Source organism: Stegodyphus dumicola, chromosome 7, assembly GCF_044657685.1.
Source record: "Stegodyphus dumicola isolate Sdum_Otavi_A_Nest chromosome 7, ASM4465768v1".
In the NCBI taxonomy this organism is placed as follows: Eukaryota; Metazoa; Arthropoda; class Arachnida; order Araneae; family Eresidae; genus Stegodyphus; species Stegodyphus dumicola.
Genome location: NC_140774.1, coordinates 158,219,185 through 158,244,027, shown reverse-complemented (window position 1 = coordinate 158,244,027; position 24,843 = coordinate 158,219,185). Strand labels below are relative to the sequence as shown.

General features: G+C 29.7%; 1 protein-coding gene across 1 annotated transcript; it reads left to right on the top strand.

Moving 5' to 3' along the window:
* Nucleotides 1-423: 423 nt before the first annotated feature.
* LOC118186424 (protein D2-like) lies at nucleotides 424-24,843 on the top strand. Its single transcript, XM_035356511.2, has 4 exons — nucleotides 424-1,087; nucleotides 4,361-4,481; nucleotides 18,941-19,078; nucleotides 24,466-24,843. The coding sequence occupies exons 1-4, from the start codon at nucleotides 947-949 to the stop codon at nucleotides 24,630-24,632; spliced, it is 567 nt and encodes a 188-aa protein (XP_035212402.2). The 5' UTR covers nucleotides 424-946; the 3' UTR covers nucleotides 24,633-24,843.

Genomic DNA, 24,843 nt, shown 5'->3' with positions numbered 1-24,843 from the left:
CTGATTTCAACAGCCTTTTGCGCATTTTTCATCAGTGCTTTTAATAATTAATACACATCTGATAATATTTACGAACTTTTTTGAGTTTAATTACAAATGCCAGCGACCAATGATTACAGCGTATTCAGTTTTGTAGACATTTTCTCAAAGGTATCGCTTTTCATCTAAGACAAACTGCAAGAGATACGCCAATGTAATATTTAAATTAAGCAAAAATGAAGCCTTAACTTGGCGTAGATTTTGAGTAGAACTCTATTGATTTTGAGGGCGATCCCTCTTCCTCAGAGCTGAAAGAAATGTAATAAAGACCTCTAATTGAAGTTTTAGATTTCCGCGAGTTCTGTCCACGAGGCCACCTGTTGCTGGCAAGTAGCATCTGAGAAGAAGACATCAAAAGTGACAGTTAGGCTTCGAAGCTTCAAAACCGAAACGATGCGGATGTATGGGATTTTGCGGGAACTGAGTAATATAAATGGAAATTGTATAATATGACGTAAAGTCCATTCCAATGTGAAAGTTAAAACGTCATAAACAACTCCTAGATACGTTAAAGGCAGTACGCGCATTTACTGTAATAAAATTTGCGTACTCCCATTTACTACCTTAATATCTATTACCTTTTTACCTTTGAAGCTAAATACTGATAGTACAATTGATTGATGATCAACAAAAACATAGATTTAAATCTGTTCGAAATTGCTTTGACAAAAAAATAAAAAAGAAAAAAAAAAAAAAAAAAAAGCTGAAGAGTGCGTTTGTTTACACATGAAAATAGTATATAAATTTATTTCATGCCTTGTTAAGAAAATACAATAGAAACGGTAACTGGAAATGCTTTACGTCTGCGTGCGTGGCGAAACGTGAAGTGCGCAGTTCGCTTAAAAATTATATTTCAGAATTGATTTCCAATAGGAAGTAATAAGAAGTCTTCTATTGATAAGTCTAAATGACTTTCATTAGAATTTTGCAGTTCATCTTGTTTAGCTTGATGTGCATTTCTTATATCAAGTGCCAATGTAGCCGTGACAAATGGAAAGATGCTGGAATCGTACCGGAGATTATAGATGAAGTTCCAGGAGAGCTGCAGGTACCTCTCCATAAAAGGAATTTGAAAAAAAATTTCTATTATTTGAAGATTTAATCTTTTTGTACATTTTAAAGTAAATAAATGAATTAAAGGAATAAGCGAATTTAAATGTATACATATAACTATATTTTTGTTTTATATTAATTTTTTGCGTTGAATAGTTAAACATTTTTTACAAATGCATTGCATTTAATACTTCGTGTGACTTTTTAAAATATACATTCATCAAGATCTTGATGTTTAATATAGTAACAAATAATTACAAAAATTAGTTGGTTATAGCAGAAAATTTATATGTATTTTTAAGTTAATTGTTATGTCAAATTTGTTATCACTCTTATGTTAAATGAAAAGAATAATTCTCAAGATTAAAGAGATATGTATGTTAAGAAATAAGGGAAAACAGATAAGAGCATTAAATCTTTAAGATAGCTGGTAATACTAAACCACAGGTAATGCTAATTTTCAAATTTGGTGTTACTGCCTTGAAGTTTTATGTAGAAATAGTTGATGATCAGAAAAAAATTAAAATTTTTTTATGAATAATATACTACTTTAAAATATTTTCATCCATAAATAATAGAGGGTTTCAGGTTAAAAGTGTTCAGATATATGAAATTATATCTTGGAAACTGCTTTGTTCATTAATGGAAGAAACTCTGACACTTTTAGGTACTTTCTGATTATAGATACTCTTAGGAGACATGCTGTTTTCGGCATTTCTTTATTCAGTTGATAATAAGAAAATCCGTGCAACCGTCTACTAAAGTAGCACCATAAGTCATACTTAGAAGTGCTATGCTCATGTTTCAGTGCACATGGACATGTTTTATATTTATCTGTCGTTTTGATGCACATTACCTACCAACTGTAAAGATGTAAATATTGGCTATATAATTTTTTTTAAACATAAAATTTTTTTAATAGTTGAGGTAGTGTGAGCATTTAACATAATTTGAAAAATCTAGTTAGAAAAGATTATCTCCTTTTTATATATCAAGACAATGTAGGTAATTACTAGCTTGCATGAAATATTGTCTAGTTCTTGAATGTATATTTTCGGTTTTCCAAAGCATGTAGTTCAAAATTATGTTGATGCAGAATGTCACTTCATCTGTGAAGCAAATGTAGACATAAATCAATATGTAGGAAAATAAGTCTTAATTTACATGTGCATATTATGCATGAATGTTTGTCTGCTGCATTTAATATTTTCAGAATTTTTTTGGACCTGTAAAATTCTTATAATCTTCAGTCAATCATCCTGACTTTTTCTTACATTAATTTTTTAATAAATTTTCAAAAATATTAGCTCTTGTATTCACAGGACCTCAAGGTAGTGCCCATATTCCCTATACATTAATACAGTGCTCTTATTATCAGATGACATGCATAAGCAAATACCAGTTCATGCATGCAGAAATTATTTGGAAGTTTCTTTTCCATTCAAAATTATATGCAAATACGTAACACAATATGATAATGTAAATACGTAACACAATATGATAATGTAAATACATAACATATATTTTCTGTATCATTTGATGTAGGAAGTAAAAGGAGAGTTGAAATTAGTTTCTTATAATTGAAATTTGCTTAAAATTAATAAAATTATGAATATATCTTAATGAATGAGCAACCTGTTCAATGAGTTTTACTTTTAACTTGGCTGTTAAAACTTTACAATTTACCATGTTGTAGGCCAGTGTAACACCTAATTAGAATATTTCTGCCTTGGATGGGAAAGCAAAATGTAATGGAGTGTTAAATCAATGAAATAAATATAATGAGATGAACACTTCTTATTGTATGGACTAGGTAAAGACTATATAAATGCATGTATTGCAATATTTGAAAACTAAAAATAAATGTTTATTCATTATTAAAAAAATTCTTTTAAATTTAATTTTTTTCATTCTTGTCATACATTTTGATACAGATAATTCCAAATTCCAGAATTTCCTCCTTTTTTGCTAAGGAAATGGGTAATTGATTTCTTAGGTATAAAACGAAACAAGTTCAGTTATTGCACTTGAAATTCAAAATATGAGAGATAGGAAATAGTTACAAATACATTAGGCAGGTTTTCTTCTCTTTTTGGTTATAAACCAATTTCCCCCACCCCCTCCCAGTATTATCATAAATTAAAATTAGCGTAAATTCTAGCATAGTGCTACTCAAAATTTTATTTATTCATTTGTTTTATTAATGACTGAACATTTTTTACTTTTCTATTGATGCTAGCACTTTATTTTTTACTGATGAATAGATCAAATCAATGAATGTTTTGTTTTGTAATATACAGAAGCAAATTTTATATAACTTTCTAACACTGGATTCATAACCTGATAGTCCAATGAATTTAACATATGCTATTATTATATCAGTTCCGTTAGCATAAGCATTGAATAATACAGAAATAATCAGGGACTTGTGTATTGCAGTTAAAATGCAAATTTTCAATATGTGAATAGAGCCATTTTAAATTTTGTTTAGCTGAGATTATTTGACAGAAATTCTAAAAAACTTCTTTGGGGAAAAACTATTTTTTGTCAGAGGGAGAACTTCAGTAAATGATATTTCATTTAAAATGTTGTAAGTTTGTAGAGTCATTAGGTATTTTTTGGAAGCTGAAGAGATGAAAAGTGAGCAACGACTTCACCAGGAATCAAACCACGGGCTTCTGGAATACGCGCCCAGCAGGCAGACCACCACGCTACAAAGGCATGCCAAGAAAGTGGGAGCACCTTATGTACACTCCCTTTTAAAGGGCGACTGGGGTTTTAGGAGACCCAAATGTTAAATCCTGGGTGTGGGGAATCATCAACCACCACCCTTTTAGTTCAGGTGCCACTGTAGATTCATTAGGTATTTTTTGGAAGCTGAAGAGATGAAAAATGAGTAACACCTTCTTCGGGAATTGAACCGCAGACCTCTGGAATAGGTGCCCAGCGTGCAGACCCCCACACTACGAAGGCATGCCAAGAAGGCAGGAGAAATACCTTCTAAGTTTCACTGCAACTTTTCTATAGTTCGCAATTTTGAGAGAAGTAATGCTAGTTTCTACCTGTTTGATTATGTACTGTATGTATTTTATTATGTTCAACATATTTATTAATAATATTTATTATAAGCTGTGACATAATTTGTTTTCAACACAGTTTATTAAATCAGAAACCAGAAGTTGCCAGCCAATTGAAAATTAAACAAAAACTTTTTATAATCAAATCTGGTTATAAACATTTATTTATTTTTTTCCTTCATTACATTTAGGTTGTTTATGGATCACATAGCGTAGAATGTGGAGAGGAACTAAAACGCAGTGTGACTGAGTTTGAACCCACTTTAAACTATTCGGCAGTTAATTACGAGTTTTATACATTGGTTATGATAGGTAAGTTAATTTAAATTATTTGATTAATTCCATATATCTTTTATTAAGTGCTGGGATTATAGATGTTAGAAATATCTGAAACCTGACCATTGAATTTTTGTAATTTATTACCACTGATAATTTTATTTAGAAAACAAAAATGATAAGCACGTAATGTAACATAGTACAAAGTCCGAGATGTGAGCTCATCAGCTGTTCAGCTGTACTGGATTTGGGATTTTTCTGGATATTAGATTGTCAGTTTAAATCTAGTATGAGGGATAACATGTAGAAAATATAAAATTAAAAATATGAAATAATGATTAATGAGATAATGAAGAATTTATCAGCTCGAACAAATCAAAATTTACAAAACAAAAGGCTCAATATTTTTTGGTTTTCTTTATTCAGTATTTCTTTCAATGCAAGTTGTTTAATTTGCTTCATTTTTATGCTAATATTTTCTATTTAATTCTATAGACAGGCTTAATTGTTTGTTCAATTACAAATTTACATTGTTCAAATCCTGTAATTGCCACATCAAGAATTTCCACCAAATTCTCAATTGCAATTTTTTTTTGTTCTCAACAGCCTTTTTGTCATTTCCTTCAATGTCAGAAGCAACATTTTCTAGATTTAGAACATATTACAGATTTCATCATCCATTAGTTGACTGATAATTACCATTGCAGTGAAAAATTTCTGTTACACCATCTTCATTTATTAACACTTCTCCACATTTTTTCATGAATTCCATTAGAAGAAATTTTTGTTTTTGTTTGTGATATCTGCAAATGTTCAAAATCATGGCTATCATCATAAAGCTTAGCTACCTTTCGCTATATACTATTGCCTATGTATCATGAAATTGGAAACTAATGACTTGTTATTCTGCTAAATTATGCCTTGCTTCTATCGCATGCTGATGAAATTAAATTTGAATGTATTTATTAGGAAGCTGAAGTTTCAGTTTATAAATATAATACATTGACAAAAACATACATAAAAGTAACTTCCCTTGAAATGTAATCCTAGCTACAGTACTGGCTTGAATTATTACTATTGAATATTAGTTTAATTATTTATTGTATTTAGACTATTTCCTGCACATGCTTAAGGCATATCCATGCCCCCCCCCACATATACTTAAGGTACTCCCAGGGCTGTACTAGACATTTTGTGGCCCAGTGCAATCTCTGCAGAGTGCCTCCTTAAATTCTAAAAACTTTGCCATCTGTTTTCTTTGTTGCTTGGTACTTCTCTAAATTCTAAAAATTTTGCCTTCTCAGTGTGGTCAGTACCAGTAATTCCAGTGTGGCTGTACCAACTATGGCACCAGTTCTGGGCTGAACTGAATCATAAATCAGTTATTCTCAATTCAAGGAGTACTAACTGTAATCTTTGGTAGTATCATTTAAAAATCTACATTTTGCGTTGTTTGCCAAAAACATCACGGATGAAAAACGTCGCAAAGAAAATAACACAAGGCGAAAACATCGTGGCACAAATCATCATGGAAGAAAATAATGCAAAGAGAAAACATCATGGTACAAAATGTTGTCATCAAAAATAAAGTGGTTCGAAAACTTCACAGTTTAAAAACATAGTCGTTGAAAATATCGTGGTAAAAAATAAAGTATCTATCATTGCATTATGATAACATTGCAGACATGCGTTTTTCAGGCTTTAATAATTATAAATGGATATTTGCATAATACTTTGTGAGCACAAGATGGAAAGAAGGATAATTTTTACTTTCATATTTTTTATTAACTAATAAATATTTGCTGGAAATGTAAAATGGAAATGTAAGCATAGAAAACTAATGCAACTTATAGTACTTAATAGAATTTTAAACTGACATAGTTAACTAACAAAGATCATTAATAAATTATTTTTTTCATAAAGTTTCACTGGTAATTTTTCATGAAAAGTATAATACAGTCAAAAGTCGTTAATCCGGACTCGTCGGGACTTCGGCGATTCCGGATTATCGATTTTTCCGGATTATAGATCATCAGTTTAAATCTCGTAAGATGGCATGCAGAAATTCTAAAATTAAAAATATGAAACCGTAATTTATGAAATAAAGAACAATTATGATCTAAAGGGTATCAAAATTTGCAAAAAGAAAAAGCTTAATATTTATTTGTTTACTTTATTAAACATTTCTTTCAATGTAAGATGTTTAAGTTTTGCTTCGTTTCATGTGATAATACTTTCTCTTTAATTCTATTAAACAGACATAATTTCTTGTTCAGTTACAAAGTTCCGCTGTTCAAGTCCTATAATTGCTGTGTCGAGAACACCGACTAATTTGTCAATCGAAATTTTTTCGTGTTCAATAACCTCTTTCACTTTCTTCGCTATCGGAAGCGAATTATAATGACGAAGAACTTGTTTTAAATCATATCAAAGATGGAGCATATCGAGATGAAATACTACATTTGGTAAGGAATTATAAGCCAAATAAAATAAAAACATCTGCGCTGAAGATAAGGATAGTGCTGACAGATCAACTTCCAATTCATTACGCGCCCGCCGCGGCGTTCCCCCCGCCGAGCAGCGTGAAATTGATAAACAGATTTCGGATTTCAAAACATACTTTCGTTTTAGATCCTTTACATATTAACAAATATATATCGGAAATTGTAATTGATATAATCGAAAGTTTAAGCTTACTTTTATAAAATTGCTCTTACAGTCTGCAAAAAATAATAAGCCGGATCCAATTCGAAAATTAAGGAACAATGCAATCATCAACATTAACTGAAATAGATAATTAGATAATTTTAGCTTATACATCCATTATATATAAAACGCGCACGCGAAAACGTATTCTGCACTTGCGCACACTCATATGCGCAGTCGTAAAAGGTCTTACGCGCACGCGTAAACGCCTATGCACATGTGTCAACGCAGCGCATGCACAGAAAGTTTTTAATTTTGAGGTCCGGATTATAGATCATTCTGAATTATGGGTGTCCGAATTAACGGCTTTTGACTGTATAAAAAGGATGAGAAAAAGGAAGATGAAGTAACTGCATGCCCTCATCTATAAAAAAAATTTTGAAGTTAGTTATGAGATTATTTTCTTCACTTTTTATTAATCTGATATTCTTATAGTAAAAATTATTTCTTTTTTGTTTAAATTTCTTGTTTTATTTTTTTGTACATTTATTAGTTAATAAAAAATATGAAAGTAAAAATTATCCTTCTTTTTATCTTGCGCTCACAAATCATTATGCGAATATCCATTTACAATTATTAAAGCCTGAAAAACACATTTTTGTGATGTTATCATCATGTGATGATTTGTAGGTACTTTAAATTTTACCACGATATTTTCGACGACGATGTTTTTAAAGTGCGAAGTTTTTAAACCACTTTATTTTCGGCGACAATATTTTGTACCACTATGCTTTAGAACTGCAATGTTTTCTCTTTGCTTTATTTTCTCCCACAACGATTTTGCCTTGCTTTGTTTTCTCCATAACATTTTTGGCTGTAACCATTTTTTGCATATGGAAGGAAATTCCTGTTAAATTTTTCTTTATCGACACAATATTTTGCAAAGGATAGCCAAAGCCTGCAATCATTGCCAAGCGTAATGTCAATCTAAAAGAATTACCATGCTCTTTGATATTCAGTAACTAATATTTAAAAAAAAATAAGTTTAGACACTGCTGCAAATCATTTCTCAAGCTGGACTGTCTTGATAATCATCAGTGATGAAAGCAAAATAATAATAATAATAATAATAATAATAATAAATAATGCTTCGCGAGGTTGATATCAGTGCCAAAGTCAAATTGAGAATCAGGATTCTCAACATGTTATGTAAAAATGTAAAATGTGCAAGCGTGAGTTATATTTAAAAAAAAAAAAATCCTTTAAAAAAAAATGTTTGCTAGTGTTTGAGGTACAGATTTGAGATCGTTTTGGATATTGGATGTCCTACTGTAAATTTCGTTTTCTGAGTTGTTTCTTCTTATTCATAAATTTTTTCTGTGTTTCATTTTCACTTACAGAGTTAGGATTTCTAGGGTCCAGAGACAATCAAAGATTTTGTGCCTTCTCATTATTTCAGGAAATAGATAATATTTCATTCTAAAACATCAGTTTGGTCCCTCCCCCACCCCAGATGCTGAGCCCAGGACCGCTCCCTAGCTACACCACTGTTCCATTAATGTTTTTTGCCAGTACAAGTTGTTTTGCATTATATTCTATTCTCTCTCCCTCTTTAAAATTGAAAATTGTTTGCCGGATTTCTAGATTTAATTTTCCAGAAATTTCTTTACTTTATTTCCAGTGTCAGTACATTCTTTACTCACAGTCACAGAGTCATCTTGTTTTTCCTTTGAGCACTTTCTTAGTTTGCATTCATATTGTAATATTTGTTTTTCAATAAATCCATCTGATACTTTCTCTTTATACTCTGACTGATAACACAGATACAATCTACACTGAACAGAGATATTACACAGATTGAAACTATATGAATTAGGAATTCACGGTGAATAAATATATTTATACAGTCACATAAATAATGATACTATATGCTTATTCCTTTCCATAATGCAGTTTATATGTAGCAAAAATATTTGGCATATAAGCATATCTGTTAGTAGATACACTTATAAAATCTGATGGGAAAAGCTGAATTAATTTGGAATAATTTGGGTATTTTTCTGTTATATTGGCGGCACGAAAAAAAAAAAAAAAAAACTGTTGAAATGTGTAGTAATGTGCCAAAGATTAGGAACAATGTGATCAGCTATGTTATTTTGATTTTATGAGTGAAATTGAGCCAAATATTCAGGTGTTATGATTGCAGCCTTTGTTTAGAACTGCATGAAACATAATTTGATAGATGACTTTCTTTGCTTTATTCGTAAATACAGCATACCTACTAATATACTTGTAAAATCTGTTATGTAAAAATTTCTAAATTAATTTAAAATAATTTTTATATTTGCATTCAGTCTAACTGTAGAATACTGGATATATTGGAAATCATATTGTCTGCCAAAGCATATAATTCAATCTTTATTAGTGATATTTTGAAAATTAATGAATGAAATATGAATATGGTCACGAAGAAATACTTGAACAGGAAAAAAAAAAAAAAAGCTTAATAACAAAATCTGAGTTCTAAATTTCTGTTTAAAAGTCTAAGAGTTATACATGTTAATATTTTGGTGACAGTGGAAAGGGATTCCATTTTCAACACTTTTCAAGAACCTGAAATTTGTAGCAACCAGTAGTGTATCTAGAGCTGTTAGGATTGGATTTACACCACTGGTTACTAACCATTATTATACAGTTAAATAATTATTAGCATTTTTTTACTTGGAAAATTGCAAAGTCAGAATTTTCCTCTCCCTTTTTTCTCTGCTTAGAAGTCCACAGAGTTTAAGAAGAATAACAGTTGGAGCCTCAGTTCTGGCTTGAAATTACATCAGTTGGTATTAATCAAGCTTTGCTCTTTTGTTTTCAGTTTGTAGAGGTATTATGTTTTTTCAAAGTAGTCCACTGCTATTTGGATATACTACTGATTGCATCATAAGACCAAGTAGAGAGTGATACAATAATTCCTTATCTCGTCAGGCTTTGCATTGCCAACTAATAAATAAATCTACTTAAAAAAGAAATATTCCATGTTAAATGCAAGATTAAAAATATAAAAAAATAGAACTAAGGAAAGAAACTCTAGATTGGTGGAAAATGTGTATAAAATTCTATTTTGTGCTTTGGTTACTCACTAGCAGTCAAAAACCACAGTAGGAAACATAAAGTGAATTACGCTGGCCATATACTTTGATTTACTGAAATCAATAATAGGAATTACTCAAAAATTTGCAAAAGTAATTACAAATTTATGTATTTTAAAATATACATTTATCATCTTAGAGTATGCATTTATATGGAAACCTTAAATCGTAACCTTAAAAACATACATTTATATCAGAAATGCCGTTAGCAAAAGTGTTTAAATATACAACCTATATTAAAGATTGTTATGTGGTAAAGGCCCTTCTCTCCTTTTAATTTGTGTTAAGTTCTACTTGCATTTTTTTCTATGTTCTTTAATTTTTGGATGCTTTAGGTAGTAGTTGTCTAATGTAGTTGTTGAAATTAATAGTTAAAAATCATAAATGATGATAATAATAATAAAAACTTTGTTTATTAAAATTTGCATTTTTTTACTTTTATATCTGCAGATTTATTTTTTAATTCTAAAATTTCTAATTTTTGGGCATTCGTAGTTTTTTGGCCATCTGAATTTCCGTGTCAAATTTTGACAAGATTGAATAAAGTTAAATGTTTGAATAAAATGAAATGTGCGGAAGGATGAAATTAATATGCATTTCTTATTCAACTCATTTAATTTATAGACCAGTTCTAGCATATCATCCAGTGGCTGAGCAATTAATCGACTGTTCTGAAAATTTATAGTTACACCCTGGGTTTGATTTCAGAAAAAAAAAAAAAATATTTGAATATATTCATGTTTGTTCTCTACATATGTAGCCAGTTTTTCGAAAATGTTTTCCATAGATTTCTCATTTGATAGCAGAATGAGTATTAATTTTCAGTTCATTAGAGAGTTTCTTTACAAGATTTTGAAAAGAAGGGAAATTTGTTTCCTTGCAATCAATTGTTCTCAAAGCTGGCTTATTTTCTTAAATATTAACTCTGAGTAGATATAAAATACGTTAAACTAAAATTTGATTTTTCAGTGTTCAACCTTTTCAGGATGAAATGGCCATTATATTGGCCTTTGTCTTATGTGTTTGAAAGGACAGGGATGCCCTCTTTAATCGACATGTCTTTGTTCCTTTCTAAACTGAAAGGTTGGAGTGAAATGTCAAGTTTGGTGTCGCTTTAGTCTTAACCACTTATCACTTTCAAATGTCTTTGTGTTAAGGATCTGGTTTTCCATATCATTCCCTTTGCATTCTTGCAGCTTTTAAGCATTATGTTTTCACACAGATTTTTTTTAAACATTTATCTAGACTTAAATTTTAACTTTTCTGCAATTTACATTTTAACATTTCCATACAATTTAACTTTTTAATCATTTATGCAGCTTTAACTGCTGTATCTTGAGCCATTCCTTGCACTTAAATTCTTTTTTAAAATTTGGATAATTTTAATAAAATATGCAACAAAACAAATTAAACATACAAGGAAAAGTGACAGTAAATAATTTTTCTGATTACTGCAACATTTGCATGATATTTCTGTAAATGTTGTGAGATAAAGACCTGATAAATAAATGATGATGATGGATGATAATGAGATGGAGACCTGATAAATAAAAAAAAAAACCTGTAGAATAATAAATAGGGGGAATTTTTATAACATAACTTTAAAGTATGATAGAATTTTTTTTTACCACTTTATAAAGCCATTTAATTCGGTGAGGTAAATTAAAATCATTATTTAAAATTATGGACATTTTTCTTTTCTTTGCTTTTTTTTTTTTTTTTTTTTTTTTTTTTTAAAGAAAGGTGTGTATTATAATAGAGGAAAACAGAATACCATTTTCTAGAATGGAAATATGCATTCACTTTTGCAATATCATTGTGTAATCTGATTGAGAATCAATTGCTCGTTTAAATTTTCCCTTCATCAGAAAAACCATCTAGCTGTTAGACAATGATCCCTACATTTCTATTTCTTTTGTAAAGGAAATGCACCTCTTTCAGAATGAATCAACTACCTACAACAGATATTGTTGCAAACAGCAAGGGACTTCTCAAAAGGGGGAAAGCATGAGATAGGAAAAATCCATCTTTTTAAGATCTCGCAGGCATTGAATCCCTGACCTCAAAATGTTAAAAGAAAGCCACTTCATAAAGCTGTATAAAATTAGATAAGTCTTCCATCAGTGCAACTTTAAACATGCAATATGTATTTAATTATGTACATAATATTGTATTACAGTAAAAGTCCAGAAATCCGCAGAGCTTGGACCAGAGGTTGTGCAGATTTTAGGATTTTGCGGATTTCAGGACAGAAAAGATAAATCGTAATATTCAGACTAAAAATGCAAAATAAATAAGGCATATTAGGTACATTTAACTAAATTATTTTATGCATTATTACAATAACTTATTGTATGCATTAAATTATTATTACATATATAAATTGATTATATTATTCATTGTATTATTCTGGTGTTAGAATCACTGTTGCTGTAAAATTTCAACAGCTTTTCTTTATTTTTCCGTATATCACACATAATCGTGTCACAATTCCATACCATTCTGCTATAAACTGAGGAGTAGCACCTGCTTCCATCTTTTTCAAAATTTGCATTACTGTCAATGCAACGTGTTTACGTTTTTCAATGTTGCAAGCAGTAAAATCATGAGTGCGTTTCTTGTCTGTAATTGTATTAAAAAGGGCTGAAATTTAAAATATTCTTAATTTATCCACAAAATATCCGGACAAAAAAAGAAGGCAGCACCAAATAATCTTGTGAAATAACAAAGCTCAGAAAATACAACAACGTGAATCGTGAACTTGAAAGAAGATTTGAGTGAATCGTCTGCTTTTTTACTTCGATGCAGATTAGATGGGAAAAAACTTTTATCACGATGTCAATAATTTGGTATTTTCATTATAACTCATTATAATTAGATAATTATGATGTCATTATTCGATAAGTATTTTTCTTCAATATTTCATACTCAATGTTAACCTATAAACTGAATGTTTATATTTTGAGAGGCAAAGCGGATTTTCGGTATTTGACTGTATAACCATATTATTTTGTAGTATAATTTTTACTCTCCCAGAAATGAGGCCATTTTGTTTGCTGTTGAATGATTTAAATTTTCTATTTAAAAAAATCTGTGTAAGATTGAATTGTTTGTAATGTCAAAAATACCCCCTAACCATATAATAATATGTATCCAATTAACTGTTGAATTCCTTTTCTTGAGTGCCAGTATGATAAAATTTCTGTGTGATTTGTGCAGATTGTGTTGTTATTCAGACTATTTTTTATAGCATGGTAATTTAAAATTGTAGAACATTAGAAATAAACTGGATTTATAACATCATATTTCACATATTAATACAGTAGTTATATGCATGTACACTCTGCACAAAAATAAAGAAAACAATACTATATTTCCCCTTCTACAGGGCCGATTGATGAAATTTAATTTACATTTTTCATGTCTCGAAATCATGACTTAGGAATATATATTACATTTATATATAAAACTGTTCTAACATAAGTATTTTGACAGTGGAAAGGGATTCCGTTTTCATATTTCAAGAACCTGAAATTTGTAGTAACCAGTAGTGTATCTAGAACTGTTGTACTAGAGTTGCTATTGATTACTAACCATTCTTATGCAATTAAATAAATAAATATTATGCAGTGTAAATACTTGCTTATAGGACTCCAAAGCAAAAGGCAACAAGAGAAAATTTTTTACTAGGAAAATTGTGAAGTCAAAATTTGTCTCTACCTTTTTTCCCCTACTTTGAAGTCAACAGTTTTTAAGAAAAAAACAGTTGGAGCCTCAGTTCTGGCTTGAAATAACATGACTTGTTCTTAAATAAGCATTTTTAAAACACACACAGCACCTGTTTTAAAAAGTGCTCATGCAATTTTTACAAATTGGACTTTTTCTGAAATGACATACTGATTCTTTTCCATATTTCGATTCTGTGACTCAAATTATGCTTAAATTTTATAAAATTAGTGAGAAATATACTGAAAAATTTTAAAATTACCTTGGTGCACTTTTCTGAATTTGCATCAAGAATTATTCACTTGGCAAAATTCTTAATTTAGGATAACCTATTTTCCTTTCCTTTTCATTGTACACTGTGAAAAAAAAAGGGGGGACAGTTCTATATTTCCCCTTCTACTGTTCCAATTGGCAAAATTCAACTTGCTTTTTTTATGTCTCGAAACCACGACTTAGGATATGTATTAGATTTATATATAGCATTGTTCTAATATAGGTATTTTGACACAAAATCTGACTTTTTCTGAAATAACATACCAATTTTTTTCCATATTTATATTTTATGGCTTAAATTATGCCAAACTGCGAAGTTTTGTAAAAATCGCACGAGTAGTTTTTAGAAAATTAACTCTCAACATTTTAACTTCTCAATATTAATTGAGTTTGGTAGCTATTTATTAATCTCTCTTTTTTTGATTAAACTTATTTGATTCTTCCTTTCGCATTTCGAAATTCAAGTTGATTCCAAATAAAATTCAACCCTTTTTTTATGACTTAATTTAAAAAATTTGTATGTTTAAATAATTTTTATAAATTTTTCAAAAAAATATTCAATTATAATCTATAAAATTTTTACCATCATCTTAAAGAAGACGTATTTCTAAGCATATCTGCAAAAAGTTATAGTTTTTTAATCAAAATTTCTGAAGATATATGTGAATTTATATATTGGTGCGTTTTCAAATTTGTCATATTTGTTGAAAGCGATAAAACATCAAATGTGGTTTAGACACTTTGCTAAAATTATTTGAAAGTGGGAACAAATTGCCTTTTTTCCCCCTGCTCGTGCACAATGTAAAAAGGTAGGAACGAGGTGCCTTTTTTTCTGCCCCTGCATATTGGAAGGGAAAGGATAATTGGTTGCCATATATTAAGAAATTCGGCAATTATTCTTGGCGCAACTGAAAAAAATTTTTCCTTAAATTTCGCACCAAAATTGCACCAAGATAAATATTTGAATTTCTCAATAAATTTCACACCAAATTTTTTAAAATTTAATATCTAGCCATAATTTGAGTCATAGAATCAAAATATGGAAAAACATTCGTATGTTATTTTAGAAAAAGTCTGATTTTCTGTCAAAATACCTATGTTAGAACAATGCTGTATATAAATATAATATACCTCGTAATTCTTGTTTTCGAGACATGAAAAACGCAATTTGAATTTTATCAATCGGACCAGTAGAACGGGAGATATAGAACTGTCCCCCTTTTTTTTTCCACGCAGTGTACGAGTATATAGCAGACAAAAAGGTGCATCATTCATTCTTTCAAATCATTTTAAAAAAGTACTTAAGTTGGTATTATTATTACTTTTAACAAATATGTCAAATTTCAAAATGCACCAATATATAAATTCACATATAGCATGAGAAATTTTTGAGTGAAAAACTCTTTTAATTTTTTGCAGGTATGTCTAGATATACATGTACTTAAAGGTGATGGTAAAAATTTTACAAATTATAATTCAAAAATATTTTCAAAACATTTATACAAAATACTAAAAAATACAAATTATAAAAATAAATCAGAAAATATATGCAATTTGTATTTGGATTGAACATAAATTTTGGATTGTGAAAGAAGGAATCAAGTATGTTTAACAACAACAACAAAAAAAAGATATTAATAAATATGTATCAAATTCAGTTAACATTGAATAACTAAAATTGTGCATCTGTTTTAAAAACTATTCATGCGATTTTTACAAAACTTGGCACTTTGGAATAATTCGAGTCATAAAATTGAAATGTGAAAAAAAATATCGATATGTCATTTCAGAATAAGTCCAATTTTATATCAGAATATGTGCATTTCAACAATGCTATATATAAATCTAATATATAAATCTAATATATATCTTTGCTACTTCTAACATTGTTTCAATACATTTGAAAAATGACAGTGTACTTTGAAAATTAAGTAGAGAATTTAGGGTACTAGTCCGTTTTGAGGACCGTAAAAAAATTGCAGCGAAAATGTATGTGCAAAAGCGCCAAATATAGCAAGTGCGCCAAATCTAATGTACGAGCTGATTTCAGATTGCGTAAGTTTATATAGTTCTATATTTCTTAAGACGCCATTGAAATACTAGTTTAATTTTTAAATCCTTTTTTTAATATCCTATGGATTTAACAATTTGGGAATTGCCCATGACGAAAAGTGTGCAATAGAATTTTGGGTAAAGTGCAGAATCACCTGCTACTTGACACGTTTTTAAGAATTGCACATACTCGGTATCCATGTACACATCGATCTATTTTTACTTTAAAAAAAATCCCAGAATTGCACAAAAATGGTACTGCACACGCCCTTGACTTTATCTGTGTACACATCGACCTATTTTCACTTAAAAAGTCAAAGAAAATTGACAAAAATCCAATTATTTTTACCCTTGTAAAAAGCAGCAAACAAATAAGTGGGCGATTCCGCATTTTACCGAGAATTTTTTCAAAGAAAAGGCGTCATTAATTATAGAAAATTATGTTTGAACAACCAACAAGATGAAATTGTGCTTTAGCGATAACTCGGTAGCGAAATAGCGATGCAGGCATCCATTCAGCTATGTTTAGCAATTTTTATATAAATTAATAGTTATTTACTCTTATGCTTCTATTCAGTCATGTTTAGCCTTTTTTATATAAATTATAATAATAAAAATTATTATATGAAAGTAACCATTCATCTAAATTAAAACATTAATCTTAGATAGTTATTTACTATTTATACTTCCTTTCTTGCATTAGGGTTGCCGCAATTATTTTTGGCAGCACTGGCATCAACAATAGTTTGGTGATTTTTTACGGTCCTCAAAACCAAATAGTACTGAAGTTACCAAACCAAATAGTTATTATTTCACTTTATCCGTATTGACTAATTTAAGATTCAATTTACAAATTTTGATATTATGGTTCTCTGATGTATTAGGTAAGTGTGTGCATTGTTAGCATTGTATCACTTTCTTTTCATTTATCAGTACTCTTTTTTTTAAATTTATTTTTTTATTTTTGTTTTTACATTGCTTTTCTCTCTCTTTTTTAGTGAGATGATTTGAATTTTTCTTACGATACACATATTTTGTTTAACTTTCAAACATTTGCAGTTTCACTGTAAATATTCCATTTTGGTCTAGCATAATTTTGAAGCTGGCTGTGGTGAGGAAACTTGGTTTATTAAATACTTCCCTTTAGCTCAAATGAGTAAATTAAAAATTTTTATTAATTTCTTTCTATGTCTGTTTGAAAGTTAGTTGTGTATTGTATTTTATTTTCGTTTCTGTTTTCTTTTTTTTTTATGTATATACTTGCACACACATCCGTGCCTGGGAAAAAAAAAAAAAAAATCAAACACCCTTTTTTTTTATTTTGAGGATTGATTAACTTTCTTAATTTATGGCTAACATATATAGTGACAAATTTATTAATTCTGTGACTAAAATTACTAGTTATTGGACTATTTTTGTATATGTTTATCTGTTTGTTATTCTCAAAATACATTGGACAAAAAAAAAAAAAAAAAAAAAGAATTAACATTGATCCCTTTAATAAGAAATAAAAATGTGTGTCGTCCTTCTGTTTAACTCTGAATTTTCTTACCAAGCGACTGCTTTTCTTATGTGAATATATAGAAAAAAAAAAATAGGTTGTGGAAAACATTGTACAGTGTGGAAGCTGTGAGCTGTTTTAACAATAAATAGCAATACATTTATCATCCTGAAAAATTACCTCATTGGTTGAATGGTTACTTATATATTATCTTATCAACCATGAAAGTTGGTGACAATCAAAGTTAGCAGAGATCCGTCCAAAGTTGTGGCAGTAAGTCTTACAAAATTCTGAAAGAACTGGAGCATCTTCAGGAATTCTTATATGATCCAAAATGCACAAGAAAAACTCTTAAAAATGAAGGTGGCAGTATTATGTTTTGGAGTTATTTTTCATGATAGAGTACGGTTTTAATTTTTTGTACAGATGTTATAATGACAACAGAGGTATACATGGATATATCAGAGAATGCAGTATTACTGTGATTAGAGGAAGAGCTGCCTTTTAAAATGTACTATCAACAAGGTAATCATCCAAGGCATTCAGTAAATCTAACAAAAGGCTGGTTCTAGTGAACCAGAATTGATTGCCATGGCTGTCTCAGCCAGCAGATCTAAATCCAATTGATTATGTGTAGTGTAAACTAAAAAGATAAAATAAAATGCCATTATTCATCAAATCTGAAGAGACTTATTATGCTGGTTATGTGGCATTCTATTCTGGTTGGAAAGCATACAAAATTATGGACTCCATGCCATATGCTGTCATTAAAAACAAACTTTTGCAATTAAATGTTAATAAGGATGTTAACTTTTTTTTTTTTTTAGTAAACAAAGCTTTTGTTCTCATTAATAAAGTGTTTCCAGTTTTTGTTCAATATATCTTGGGAATAGTTCAGTGAAAAGTATTATGATGTGAAAACACAGTAATAGGTAATAATTATGGTCCAAATAATACACATTTAATTATTAAATGTTAAACAGCCATTATTTTAAAATTTATAAAAAGAATAAAAAGTTTCGATTTTTTTTTTTTTTTTTTTTTTTTTTTTTTTCATAAGTGCATTATAGATTACTAGGCAGTAGCTATATGTATACAAACAGATTAGTTTCCTGCAAAATTTTTTAAGTAACAGTTTATTTTCTATATAATAGATCCAGATGCTCCTGACCCCCACAAACCAGTATATGCCCAGTTCTTACACTGGTTGACTGTTAACGTACCTGGTACAAAGATCACTGAAGGCAAAGACTTAATGGAGTATATGCGTCCCAGTCCACCATCTTATTCTGGTATGATTTTTGAAATATGTCAATATGAGAGTAAAGTTGACCTTAAAGTACTTAAAATGGTACATGTAATGTACAATGTGAAATAAAAAAAAAAAGGGAGATGGTTCTATATCTTCCGCTCTACTGAATCGATTGATGAAATTCAAGTTGCATTTTTCATGGCTTGAAAGTGCGACTGATTATATTTAAATATAGCATTATTCTAACATAGGTATTCTGACACAAAATCAGACTTTTTCTGAAGTGAAATGGCAATTTTTTACTATATTTCTTTTCTACGACTCAAATTTTGCCTAAATATTAAATTTTGTCAAATTTGGTGTGAAATTTACAGAGAAATTTGAAAATTTATCTTGGTGCAATTTTTTTCAGTTTGCGCTAAGAATTATTTACTTGACGAGCTTCTTAATTTATAGCAACTTATTTTCCTTTGATTTTTTCATTGTAGATGAGTAGAAAAAAGTCAGCATTCATACTTTCAAATCATTTTAGTAAAGTGCGTAAACCGTATTCGGTGTTATCGCTCAAAGAAAGATGCCAAATTTTAAAACATGCCAATATGTAAATTCATGAGTATCTTAGAAAATTTTGAATAAGAAACTCTCATTTTTTGCAGGTATACTTCGAACTACATCTACTCTAAGTTGGTGGTAAAAATTTTATAGGTTATAATATAAAAAATGTTTTGAAAAATTTAAAAGAAAATATTTAAAAATACAACTTATGGAAATAAATTATAAAAAATGTGTGAATTATATTTAGTTGAAGTCCAAATTTCAAATTCTGTAAGAAGGAATCAAGTTTAACACATTCAATTAAACATTGAGGAGCTAAAATTTTGAGAGCTAATTTTTTAAAAACTACTCAAGTGTTTTATTACAAAACTTGGTAGTTTGGCATAATTTGAGTCGTAGAATCGAAATACGGAAAAAAAAATGGCATGTCATTTCAGAAAAAGTCCGATTTTTTGCCAAAATACCTATATTAGAACAGTTATTGTTACGAATTTGGTATTTAAAAAGCTAATGTTAGTTCAATTATAAATTAAATGGTTTTATTTCTCATGCGGTGCAGCGCGTGACAAATATCAAAAGAAAGCTAAGCCGGAAAATTGAAAATACAAGAGCGCGTGCATTAAATAAATAAATATCTCTTTTTGATTTCGAGAAAGTACTGGAAAATTCTAGCGCATGATTTTTAAAATCTTATAAAAGGAGGAAAACATCTCAGTTAGTAGTAGTTGCTTAGTTTGTTGTTGTTTAGAAAACTGCTCTTGTTGATTGTAGCGAATTCGTGGATTAGCGTTCTTTAGCTGCTTTGAATTACGTTCTATTGGATATTTGAGTAGTTAAAAGATAACTACTGTGAGATATTGTAATACTGCATGATAATTTGAGAAAATTTAAGCATTTTTGTTGTGATAATAATAAATTTTTCTTCATTTTTCTTCTTTCACCGAAGAAACTCTTTCTTCAATTTGATCTTTTATGGAAGAAACTTTTTCTTCAATTTGTCCAACTTTATTTTCAACTGTATCAATTCTGCTTTCTATAGCTTCAAATTTATTTTCTATTATGCAGGTAATTTCTCTTTTCATTTCTTCTTGACCAGCTTGAACGGCTTTCATTTCGTCCTTAACGGATTCCTGGCCTAATTTCATTTCTTCCTTAACGGAGTTGACGGCCCCTTCCATCTTTTCTTGGAAAGCAGCAAATGCAGTCATCATTTGCCTGAATTGTTCTTCCATCGCTCTTGTAATTGACATTCAAAACCCCACTCCTGACACCAAAAATTCTTGCGTGCGTACGGGTTCGTTATGAAATGAATGCACAAGTCCAATGAAAAATGAAGAAAAATTTATTATTATCACAACAAAAATGCTTAAATTTTCTCAAATTATCATGCAGTATTACAATATCTCACAGTAGTTATCTTTTAACTACTCAAATATCCAATAGAACGTAATTCAAAACAGCTAAAGAACGCTAATCCACGAATTCGCTACAATCAACAAGAGCAGTTTTCTAAACAACAACAAACTAAGCAACTACTACTAACTGAGATGTTTTCCTCCTTTTATAAGATTTTAAAAATCACATGCTAGAATTTTCCAATACTTTCTCGAAATCAAAAAGAGATATTTATTTATTTAATGCACGCGCTCTTGTATTTTCAATTTTCAGGCTTAGCTTTCTTTTAATGTTCGTCACGCGCTGCACCGCGCGAGAAATAAAACCATTTAATTTATAATTGAACTAACATTAGCTTTTTAAATACCAAATTCGTAACAATATAAATGTAATACTACATATCCTAAGTCGCGCTTTCGAGATATGAAAAGTGCACATTGAATTCGTCAATTAGCTCAATAGAATGGGAGATACAGAACTATCCAATTTTTTGTTTTGCGCAGTGTACATCCATCAAGTAATATATTCCGTTAAGATATTTCAACCAAAAAAAAATTATAAATACTATTTAAAGAAGCAATTACAAATGAAAACAATAAAAATAAGTCATTAAAATTTATATTTGTTTAGTTTTTATTCAGTTTTTATCAATACGCATTTTGCCATCAGAACAGATTGCATTAATTATTGTGCTTATTTGGTAGTTAATTCAATATATCAAAGATAAAAAAAAAATGTTTTCAGAATTCAAAAATTATTCTTAGTCTTCTGAGCTTTTTATCAATAAATGCTGTATTGTCAGTCTATTGTTTTGTTTCTATAATCCATGATTTTCTCCATCAGTCTCATTGTTTGTGGCTCTTAAATGTAAGTGTGGTAGTTTTTTATATAAAGTTAGTCAATAAGAGCTAATAGTTTTTAAAATATACTGTTTATTTTGCTGCATATTTAAACATATTAGCTGATTTTATAAATATTATATTATAAATAATAATATAATTTATAAATAATTTCAGGTCTGTAAGATAAATACACTTTGAAACATCAGAAAGATTATAAACAAATATTTTACGAATTCTATTTTAAATCTTATGTTTTTTAATCATAAGTAATTTTAAGTGACTTAAAATATAAACAATTGCATGCTTACCTTGAAAATAAATAAATTTAATATACCTTACTATAATTTTGCACGATTATATTTTGACTTGTATTAATGTGGCAAAATCTATCCAGTATTAGTTATTGTGGTGCATATAAATGACTCGTATTCAATATTAAAGCAGTGCCATAATCGTGCATATTGTGTTTGAATATGTATATATGATCTTTCATTTTATTGTTTTTCCTCTTTACATAGTTATCATATACAAGGTCTGTTAAAAAGTATCAAACCTTATTATATTAGTTATATGATGGGTCCCCTTTAAAGTATGCCCCTTGTGCTTCCACACCCTTAGACCATCGTTCCTTCCACTGCCCAAAACACTTCTGGAAGGCTTCTTTTGGAATGATGTTTAATTCTGCCATTGCATTGTGCATTAATCTCTTTTCTGCTTTGAAACAAGATCTTGCCAATGTTATCTTCAATTTCGGAAACAACCGGAAGTCACAAAGAGCCATTTTTGGAGAGTAGGAAAGCTAGAAAATGACTGGAATTCCTTATTTTGCCAAGAAAGTCTGTATCAGGTGTGCTGAATGAGATGAAGCATTCGTGATGCAACTGCCAGCTTTTTGCCTTCTAGAGGTCTGGCCTTTTGCACCAAACTGCATCAAGGAAGTTGGCACAGAACTTCTTGATAGTATTTTTTTGTCACTGTTTGTTCTGTAGATGTGTATTCATGATGCACAATTCTTCGGATATCAAAGAACACAGTTAGCATCATATTTTGCTTCTCATCTGCCTTGCTTTCTTCAGATCCAGGATGCTTCTATTTTGATGACTGGGCTTTTGTTTCAGATTGTATCTGTACACACTCATGATTCATCTCCGGTTATCATGGTATTCAGAAACTTGTGATCAATGTTGCTAGTGAGTGTTCAGTGGGTCTTGTACAACCTCATGAGAGTTCTTTCTTATCTGCTGACTAAAGCTTGGGCAGAAATTCCTCAGCCACTCGTATTATCACGCAAAACTACATGTACAGAACTGCATCTCCCATTATTGTATTTTCTACCCTTCAACAACAGCTGCATTCAAAGCAGTTTGTGAACTCCTTGAATGCTGATCGCTCTCCACCGATGTCTGGCCATTTTTGAATCAGTTGAACCACTCTTTAATTTGTGTTACTCCCTTAGCATCATTTCCAAACACCTGCTGAATGGTACGAATTGTTTCACTTTGAGAATCACCAAGCTTTTGAGAAAATTTGATACAGTATTATTATTCAACTCATTCAGTCATTTTAAGAGAAATCAAAGTTCGCTGAACACTTATAAGAACAATTCACTCGGCAGCTAATAGACAACAACTGGCTCACCAGAATGGCGAGAAAAAACAAAACACACTTTTATGGCTCTATAAGTTTTATCTTGTTCTTTCAGAAATATAAAGTAATCAATAATAATAGAAAACCCTTAAATTATGATCAACAATTGATCAACAATTGTAAGCTAAAAGTTTTTAGATTACATGGCTGGTTAAAAACACAGGTATCCAATCAAGTTAAGTCTAGGTGATTCGGCATGTGTCTGTTTAAAATCTCTCTGTGTGAATCAAATAAATACCTGCTTATAGTATTTGATAGTTTGACAAAGACCTTTTCATAATGGTAAATCTTTAAACATGTTAACCACTGTTCAAAAAGCAGAAACTTTCATAAGGTGGCCCTAGCATAAAAAGTGTCCTCATCCTTGTGAACGTTCTTTTAAAAAGCAGATTTTAGAAAAGTGTGGGCACTTTTTGGCCAATGCACTGCTATGCAAATAGAATTTCTGCTTGCTTTGGTAATCAGAGTAACAAATTGAAATCCTATTTGCATAAAAGTGCCCAAAGTTGTTCAAGTTGCCCAAAGTTTAAGAAACTTGCTTTTTATAAATTAAAAACATATATTTATGAGGGTAAAGCACTTTTATTCCAAGAAATCAATGTGTCACAACAATATTTTTCAGCATTTGAAAAGTTTTTATAAACAGTGGCTGACTTTCATGGCAACACTTTTGACAGAGCACTCTTATCAAGGGGTATCATTTGGTACATATTTCTTGATAGCATTGTATGTGGACTTTGATACTCTTCCCTCCCCCATGAGATAAAATAAATATGAAGTTTCTAGCTATTTGAAATCATATGCGAAATGGGATTTTTTAAAATTATTTTTTTTAAAGAAAGTATATTGTTTTATCAGTAAAAATTAACTATCTTAATTGTAATATTATAATATTATACAGAATTAAAGCAATTCCTCCTTTTTTTTTTCAATGGTTTTATTTTTATTTATTTATTTTAAAATTCATTCACATTTATTTCTTTTTCAGATGCTCATAGGTACATTCTCTTGATTTACCACCAGCCATCTTATATCTTCAGCCCTTCTTATATGGATGGAAAAAGACGTTCTAAGTTTAATATGACACACATGGTGTCGGAACTAGGGCTAGATGGACCAGTTGCTGGCAATTTCTTTTATACACGTAGTTCATAACCATTTCATTTTGACAGAGGTCAAATGGAAAAATTATTCCGATAAGATTAAATGAATGAAAAAATATTTTTATTGACACTTAACAAAATATATTATGCAAGGCAAGTTGTGAATGAGTGTTTCAGGCTACTTTAAGTGATTTGTTTTATAGGGTTTTCCTACTGTTAAAATTTATTTTAGTTATAATAAAATTATATGCTTTATGCATAAA